Source organism: Haematobia irritans, chromosome 2, assembly GCF_050003625.1.
Source record: "Haematobia irritans isolate KBUSLIRL chromosome 2, ASM5000362v1, whole genome shotgun sequence".
NCBI classification, from domain to species: Eukaryota; Metazoa; Arthropoda; class Insecta; order Diptera; family Muscidae; genus Haematobia; species Haematobia irritans.
This window is the reverse complement of record NC_134398.1, coordinates 209,406,778-209,416,293: the sequence shown is the minus strand read 5'-3', so window position 1 is coordinate 209,416,293 and position 9,516 is coordinate 209,406,778. Positions and strand designations below refer to the sequence as shown.

The 9,516-nt window shown below is 32.4% G+C and overlaps 2 protein-coding genes across 2 annotated transcripts in view; one reads left to right on the top strand and one right to left on the bottom strand.

Moving 5' to 3' along the window:
- Window positions 1-931: 931 nt before the first annotated feature.
- btv (dynein cytoplasmic heavy chain beethoven) overlaps window positions 932-9,516 on the bottom strand; it is a 123,103-nt gene continuing 114,518 nt past the window's right edge. Inside the window, exons 29-31 of the mRNA XM_075297350.1 lie at window positions 8,106-8,321; window positions 7,704-8,036; window positions 932-1,289 (exon numbers count right to left, since the gene is read on the bottom strand). Of these exons, the coding sequence (XP_075153465.1) occupies window positions 1,002-1,289; window positions 7,704-8,036; window positions 8,106-8,321 (837 nt within the window). The 3' untranslated portion in view covers window positions 932-1,001. The remainder of the gene's footprint in view (window positions 1,290-7,703; window positions 8,037-8,105; window positions 8,322-9,516) is intronic.
- Window positions 7,122-9,516, top strand: part of LOC142227036 (uncharacterized) — a 34,072-nt gene continuing 31,677 nt past the window's right edge. The window contains exon 1 of the mRNA XM_075297351.1: window positions 7,122-7,383. Coding sequence (XP_075153466.1) covers window positions 7,366-7,383 — 18 coding nt within the window. The 5' untranslated portion in view covers window positions 7,122-7,365. The remainder of the gene's footprint in view (window positions 7,384-9,516) is intronic.

The window sequence follows — 9,516 nt, the reverse complement described above, 5'->3', positions numbered from 1 at the left end:
AACTTTTTCGTCAACTACAAGTGACCCACACCGATCACAAACTTGACTTCTTGCATCTCATGGAGGTACGTGATTGTCATTTAGCATATATTGTTTATATTTTTAACGGCATGCTACCCTCTTTATTATAAGCCAAACTTCCGATAATCTGCCTCAAAAATTACAGACTTGGATGTATTTTTTTGATTGGGAAAGACATACAACTAGAGTGATCAAAACCGGTGGACCGGTTTATCTTTTTACACCGATTGTCGGATTACGTGAAAATCCCACTTTCGGTGGACCGATAGAACCGGTGTTTCCAAGGCCTCAATAACCGGCTTTCGGTTTTTATAATTTCATTGTAAAATTGCCAATTTAATGCCAACATTACGCACATACATCTGCATAATTTGATAAACTGCAATGAAAACACTTCCAAATAAATATAACGTACATTTGAATTAAAAACAATTGTGTCCAACTTTTAGCAAATTATCGAATTATTATTTTTTTATTTTTTTACAATAAAACTAGAATTTCCTTTGAAAATTACGTGTTTTTATGAAAATCGGTTGAACCGGATATGCCGGTTTATTGTTTCAAAAAATACCATCCAACGGTTTTAGAAAAAAAGTCCGGGTTTTTACAACCGAGAAAAACCGACTTTAAAAACCCGTTTTTTTAACCACTCTACATACAACGAACGCCATCTTTTAATTTGAAATTCCAATATGAAGTGAATACATGCTGTTAACATCATGACGCAAAATATTTGCAAATCTCAAAACATCCTGTTTTCGTCACTCACCAACACATATCCAAAGTGCACGAAAATTGATTATCCAAAAAGAATCCTTATTCTAAAAGGACTAGTGTTGGAGTGGTCAATACTTTTCACCTCCCATTTGATTTATTCCCTATATTCTTGTGTTAAAATATACCCAAAATGTTAGTAAAAATTTCTATCAAATGTCTCCAAATTTATTTAACAGAATGCATTGATTTCAAGTCCATAACATTTAATAATCTCCCACTATTAAAGCTGCTCCGGATAACAGCACAGTGTCCACTGTTTCAGTTGTAGGAACTTCCAATTCGCAAAGCATTCGTTCACGTTTGGTGTTTGTATAGACGGGCAAAAGAGTCGTAGATGTAGTTTTTCCTCCTCTGGGAATAGAACGTAAATCTGGTTTAGTTTCTTCCTTGAATGTTATAATAAACTCGGGAGATTCGTCCTCTTCCATTAGTGTTTCATTTGCGGTGGTTGTTACTATTAATTTGCCGTAACTGAAAGCAGCGCCATTTACCTATGGTGAAAAGAAACCAATAATGGTGGGAAATATTAGTTTAGCCATAAACCATTATAAATATGTAATAGATTAATGGAAATATTTGATAACTTATTTTCGTTTGTAATAGAGTAGAAGCAAATGTGTACGGAGAGTTAATGGGACGTTTACCTAGTCCGAAGGTAGTACAGTAATCTCTCGATTTACGTCGTGATTGGTTCCGGAATTTGACGTCGTTAATCGAAACGACGTAAACCGAATTAAAAATTGTTCATACTTACTCCTAAGTCCATTTATGTATGTATGGGCGTGTACATAATAAAAAACTTCAAAAATAAGGGTAATTCAGTAATTTCGGTAAGAATTTCAAAAAAAAAAAATGTTTCGATATCATCATCGTTGATATATATTTTACTTATGGAAGGCGTTTCTGATGAAGTGGGCAAAAAAAAAATCGACGACATAAATGGTAAATCGAAGTTTGATGGAACAAAAAATTTGACGACGTAAATCGAAACAACGTAAACCGAAGCTGTATATAAAAGATCTATTGTTTACACTTTTGAAACCACAAATGATTTGATTTATATCCAATGATTAATAACAGGAAAACTAATTTTATGTCAAAGTCAGGCTTGTGTAATTTGGTAACTGGCATTTTCTCTTCTATAACTTAATAATACCAAGTCCTTAAATTTCATCTCCAAACAGCTCGTATCAATCGTTATGCGCCGTCCAGATTATAAGTTTTTTCGGACGGAATATCTGTGTTTGTAAAGAATCTTATATTGTGGCTAAGAATTTTCCGGCGTAAGTAAAATATCGATAAATGTGTTATCGATCCCATAACCACGCAGCAATAACGATTATGTCTTCGAGCATAACTTATAGCGTAGCCAATATTTGGAATATGTGCGACACGAATACTGTCGTCCGGATAAACTTATAGTCTGGACGGCGCATTCATGCGTCCGCTGATTGAAGGGTTGTAAAATTACAGTTTGGCGTGATGATATCTAACTTTTTTTGTGAGGTGATATCCCATTTTTTCCCTAAAGCCCGGTATTCACCTCTAGCGGAAATTTCGTTTGCGTGCCAATAACACTGTTTTGCAATGCATTTCTTTTGGGAGTAGGAAATTTCGGCTAGAGGTGTATACCGTCCGTTGAAACCACACGCGTTGTGTGGCATTTTATAAATCCCGGGACTAGGGATTTCAAAATATTGAATCCCGGGATTTTTTTGGAGATCCCAAAATTTTCTACAGCAATCAAAAAAATTCGATTTTATTAACAAAAGAACATAAGAGTGAATTAAAAAGCAATTTTAAATTGCTACTTAACAAAAAAATGAACCCAAAAATAACTGAAAAAGCTATTCCATATTGCAAAAATTAGTTTAATGGCCTGTTCCTGTATATCGAACGAAATCTTTCTTTCGTATTCCAAACGAAAGAAAATTGATTTTTGTTCTATTATTTCGAAAGGCAAGTCACTTCATATTTTGTTGTCGAGTAATAAAGGAACATATACAATAAGTGTCAAGAAAAAAGTAAAAGCATTGTTAACATTTCAATGAATTCTCAGGCCAAAAATGTAAAAATACTCATTTTTAATAATCAATGTATTCTCATACAAACGAATCGAACTTTCAAAAATAGAAAAACCCAAATTCATTCGAATTCGAGTGACTGCCTTTCTTTCGAACTGGTTTTCGTTCGATATACAGGAACAGGGCATAAGAATTTTCTTTTATAATTCCTCGTTTTATGTTACCTCTTCTATATCAAGGCATCAAAAGTTTCATAAGATATACGCGATTTTACCTTATTGCAGTTAATAAAAATTTGTCACATTCGAAACTGATCTAAGGGTTATTTATACTGAATAAAGACATCAATTTTTGTATTACAAATTCCTAAAAAGCCGTCCCGAAAATGCCGGGTACGGGCTTTAGATTATTTTTAAAGCTATATTAAAGTTCATGTCTATACACAGAAGCCCGCTTTATTTGACGCATTGGAAGACAACATTCAAGCATTTGCTCGTGGGATACCTGCCAAATGCCTAAATGGGACTAATGGAACATTTGAGTTACAAATCTACTTTAGCAAAAGTTGTTAAAAACAAACAAAAAATTTTTTGAGTGTAGGAGAAGGGATTTTAAAGCGAAAATGTAAGGTAAAAAAATTGTGGGAAAAGCCTAGCTTTCGAGATATCGACATCTGAAAATAGGTATTTTCTTTTATATTTTTATTAATTCTGACAGCAATTTTTCATGAAATTGTGTTTTTGGTAAAAATAGTACATTTTAAAAAGAAAAGGTTAATTAAAAATTTTGTCGGAAGAACGTGGTTTTCGAGATATCGACCGTTGAAAATGGGCGTATAGGTGGGGTTTGAGACTTTTTCCTATGGGCAGAGTCCAAAGTGGGCTTCTAAATATATTACTTTTAGGATGATTATGTGCGATGGATACTAAATCCGATATACATGATAATGAAAACTTTAGGGGCCCGTAACTCCGAAAATAGGCCTTTCCCAATAAACACAGGATGAGCGTTTTTCAAATGCAACAACTTTTCAGTTTGAGGGTAAATATAATTTTCAACATAAATTCAACTTGACTTGAAATAGCTCATTTTCAATACATCTTCAAATTGTTTGCGAATTACTTCCAATTTGCCAAAATGTTGACGAAATCTTTGAAAAGGTGTCGAAATCTTTGAAAAGGTGTTCATACCTTTGAAAAGGTATGAAGATAATTATTTCTGCAACGAAGTTCGTGATCAATTGCAAGAAATAAAAAAAATGGAAAATTTTAGACAAATAACCAAATAGTTTATAAAAATAGGTAAGTGAAAATAAAAAAAACTTTAAGAAAGTCACTAAATGTATATCTCTTTGCAGAAAACTAAAATTATGGATTCTACGTTCTTGAAAACATTAAAAAGGAGACCAATGAAAAATGGTGGACAATTAACTGGAACTGCTTCAAATAGTTTATAATAATAATTGGTACGTCAATATGAAAAATTAAATTAACACTTAGAGAAGTCACGAAATTTAAATCTCTTTGCAGAAAACTAAAATCCTTGGATGCTACTTTCTTGCAAACAATAAGAAGCTGACCAATGAAAAATGAGTAGCTTATCGACAAGAAAAAGTTTCCCGAAACATTACAAGTGCAACCAATTAAAATTGTTAAAACAACAAATTGTTGAAATCAACAACTTCTGGATGAAAATGTGCATCACATCGTCAGTTTAATTCATATGCTATTATCAGTTTAAAGTGGATATTTTGTGAATTCCTTCTGCTGGAAATCAATTCTAACACGCGGTCCAGTACGTTCCTAATTTCAAATTGCCCGCATGTTAATAAATTTTAATTCTGTTTTATGACACCAAAAGGAAGGAAATCGAATTACCAATGCATAAGTGTTTACTAATAATGTTTAAGATATTTAAAGTTTTGTTGTTTGTTTTTGGTTCTTATTTGTTGATATGTTTAATAAGATTATTATTTATCAATTGGTATTGTAGTGTATTATGTAGTGTAGTGCATTATTATATATTTTATTTTGATGAAAATGAATAAATTATACAAAATTCATAGAATTTTGGCTTTGACTTTCAATTTGAAGTGTGGATATCATTCATACAAATTTAGTGTGTAAATATAACCATAGCGATAGGCGGTAGGCGAACACTTATTTACGTGTATTTCTTATGGGAAGCCCAAAATCCGCGACGGAATACCGTGACGGCTAGCGGCGTGTCGCTAAATTAAAACTTATTCTAACTCCTTGGCGAAAACTGGTATAGTGTTGCCATCGCTTATCAATTTTTTTTAACTCACCACTAGGAATTGCTGTTGCCTGGACACGTGTAGATTATTTTTTCTTGAAATAACTCAACAAATAACAAGCCATTGTATGTTTTTATTCAACTTCATTGTTTAGTATTGTCAAAGCGTGCTGTATTGACAACAAAAAACACTAGGAAACGTGAAAAATGGAATTATTCGCCGTCAAGCTTATTGTATTTGCCGTTGCGGCAAAAATGTTTCGCCTACCGCCTATCGCTATGGTTATATTTACACACTTAGGTTGAAAAGTATTTGCAACGATGTTAATTTTGAATTTGACTCGCATCGAAAATTGTTTGACAAATTATTGAGTAGCGATGCATTTCAATTTGAGGATAACACTTGATATATTATTGCTAATGTGTTGAATTTCACTGTTGAGGGTAATGTCTGTTTTTTGTTGAGAACGCGATTTTCTCAACAATTTCTCAACTTGAATATTACCCTAAGCCTTTGAAAAAATGTTTGAAAAATTGTTGAAATTTAGCATTTTTCAAACGTTTGTGTTTATTGGGACATTTTATTTTTCCTTGGGCAATTGATATGCTATTCCTTTGATCCTTTGTATAGTTTCGGAACAAAAATATGGTCCGCTTTTGATTTATAAACCCGCACAAATAGTTTTTAATCAATAAATTATTTCTTAATTCACATGGCAAATGGCGCCGTGCTATAAACGTCAGTTTTTCAACACGAAAAAACAAAGTATCACAAATGGAAAAAATTTCGCAAATTTTTCGCATTTTTTGATTTTGTATGGAGTTTCAACGCGAAAACCGAACAGAGTACCGGCCTTTAGAAATTCCTAAAAAGCCGTCCCGAAAACGCCGGGTACGGGCTAAATTCCGAATGACTGCCCGGTGAACATTTTTGTGCCATTATCGCCTTTAGATTATTTTTAAAGCTATGTTAAAGTTCATGTCTATACACAGAAGCCCGCTTCATTTGATTTTAAAGCGAAAATGTAAGGTAAAAAAAATGTGGGAAATCCTAGCTTTCGAGATATCGACATCTGAAAATATGTATTTTTTTATATTTTTGTTAATTCTGACAGCAATTTTTCATGAAATTGTGTAAAAATAGTACATTTTAAAAAGAAAAGGTTAATTAAAAATTTTGTCGGAAGAACGTGGTTTTCGAGATATCGACCGTTGAAAATGGGCGTATAGGTGGGGTTTGAGACTTTCTCCTATGGGCAGAGTACAAAGTGGGATAACGCGAACCCAGGAACTCTTCGAGTCCATGTTATTCTAAATATATTACTTTTAGGATGATTATTTGCGATGGATACTAAATCCGAAATACATGATAATGGCAAATTCAGGGGCCCGTAACTCCGAAAATAGGTCTTTCCGACAAAAAGTGGTATATAACATTTTGTGTTTAGAATCGAAATCCACACGCTGGTCAAAAATTGGACCAATCGGATTTAAGTAGATTTAAGACGAAAATTGCTTCTGCAAAATGCTTCTGAAGTCAAACCTGTCAAATAGCTGATGTCAGTGTTGCAAAAATTTTGGATATGTTCTGAATGACAAGTTATGTGCTTTCTTATAGTCTTCAGTACCAAAGAAATAAAACTTTAGGGGCCCGTGGTGTATTATTTTTGTGTTTAGAATCGAAAAGTCCACACGCTGTTCAAAAATTGGACCAATCGGATTTAAGTAGATTTAAGCCGAAAATTGCTCCTGCAAAATGTTTATCAAGTCAAATCTGTCAAATAGCTGATATCAGTGTTGCAAATATTTTGGATATGCTTTGAATGACACGTTATGTGCTTTCGTTTGGTCCTCCAAGGTTTGCCTCTTCAGTACCAAAGAAATAAAACGAGCCTATTGTTGCAGCTCTAATCTCCATTACCCGCATAATTGTATCATGGGTTGACATTAAACATTTTTTACTCCACATGATTGCTTTAAGCTAATACAACTCTGCATTATTCTCTTACAATCTCACAAATATATACACCTAATCTCTTACAATAAATGTCAAACCTGCACCGTGATGTCAATCAAAAACAAAAAACCAAGAAACCATCAAGCCCCGAAAAAATAAGAAAAAAAAACTAAATCAACGAGTCATAGAAACCATGAATATAGAATTCAACGAGTTGCACAAAATGCTGTATCGTTGAAATATCAAAACACATAAAGCATCCGTGGTAGAAAACAAATTTTAAGTAAACAGTATTTAAATTACAACAACAAAAATCTGGAGAAGCATTTTATGGCGAAAATGGGAAAGGTAAGAACATGGAGAATGATGTCCCGATATGTCATTTTGTAGCATAGTTATACACTTGTATTGAATTGAAGACAGGTTGAATGAACGAGGATATTTCCAAAAACAAAAGAGGAATAGGACTTTTGAGGAAGAAAATGGCAAAGGTAAGCAGGCAAGTGAAGTGAGACAATAATACAAAAAAAAATGCAGCAATCACACGACAAACAAAATTAAATAAATTAAAATTTAACTTAGTGAACAGAAGAATTATGTAAAAGTTTAAGGAAAAATTAAACATTGTCTTGGATGTAGGCTTCTCTGCATACAAATATAATACATACCTTCAGTGGTTTCACCTTCAGTTGCACCTGCATGTTACTTGCTTTAGCAGCGCTGCTACTACCGCTACCGCCATTATTTCTAATTGCCGGAGAATATGATTCCATGTGTAGATTTTTACATGATTTCTTTTGTTTTTGGGAATTCGCAAGTTTCAGGCATGAAAGTAGTGTTTGACAATTATACACTGTGGACAAGTCTATTTCATCGATAAAATCCAAATGTTGAGTAGTCCGATAGCGAGTCTCTGATGCCGCGGCTCGATGCATGAAGGCTTTTATGTAGTCCATAGCTGTAGAGGGTCCTGGCCATATATGATGCCATTGTTGAGGTACCTGATTCCAAATGGATAGGATAGTTGTCAATAGTAGAAGGTGGCTTCCTTTTCTCACCGTTGAACTTACTTGATTCAAGGCCAATGTGTTGATGGCTACTTGCAAATCATTACTTCCACTTTGTTGTCTATCCTTGATGACTGTGTACACTTGGCTTAGTGTTGCATGTATGAGTTTATAACCGGCCCCACCTGTACTGACTTCACTGTACAGGAATGCCAACCAGGGATTTGATGATTTAGGATCCTCGGACACTTCTTGGGCGGTTATATGTATTGAGCAACTCTGCATAAAGGAATTATAGTAATTACTTAAATTTCGTCTAAAGAATTTAATAATATATTCTTGAATGTTAAAAATATTTTCTACACAATTCGAAGGTCTAGGCGAATATTTCTTATAATCACACTTCCATGTCAATCAAAATAATTATACCCTGACATCATACTCTACGGGAACTTGATCCAAATTGCCACTAACCGAGCTATCACAGGGCTGGTAACAGTGCAGTTGTCGCAATTTTAAAAATTTCATATAATTTATTAGTTTCTACACTCACTTGATATTAAAATCTGATTGGATCTACATATTTACTGAAATACAATTATCAGAATAATCTATTATTCAACATATTGCAAAATTGTTTCATTCCTGTTGCGATTCGGAAGCACAAAATTAAATAGGCTTCCAAGAGTATGTCCCAGGATGGGTCCTTTGAATAGGCAAAGTCGTGTCCTAATGTGTAAATTTAACACGTCAATGGCAAACCATGTTTACAGTGACCGGAACCTTCCATACGCGTCCGTACATACCAGTGGCTAGTTTGTCAAAATTTTATTTCTATAGAAAATTTTGTCAAAATTTTATTTCTATAGAAATTTTTGTCAAATTTTTATATCTATCGAAAATTTTGTTAACATTTTATTTCTATAGAAAATTTTTTAAAAATTTTATTCTATAGAAAATGTTGCCAAAATTTTATTTCTATGGAAAATTTTGTCAAAATTTTATTTCTATGGAAAATTTTGTCAACATTTTATTTCTATGGAAAATTTTGTCAAAATTTTATTTCTATAGAAAATTTTGTCAAAATTTTATTTCTATGGAAACTTTTGTCAAAATTTTATTTCTATAGAAAATTTAGTCAAAAATGTTATTTCTATAGAAAATTTTGTCAAAATTTAATTTCTATAGAAAATTTTGTAAAAATTTTATTTTTATAGAAAAATTTGTCAAAATTTTATTTCTATAGAAAAATTTGTCAAAATTTTATTTCTATAGAAAATTTTGTAAGAAATGTTATTTCTATAGAAAATTTTGTCAAAATTTTATTTCTATAGAAAATTTTGTAAAAATTTTATTTTTATAGAAAAATTTGTCAAAATTTTATTTCTATAGAAAAATTTGTCAAAATTTTATTTCTATAGAAAATTTTGTAAGAAATGTTATTTCTATAGAAAATTTTGTCAAAATTTTATTT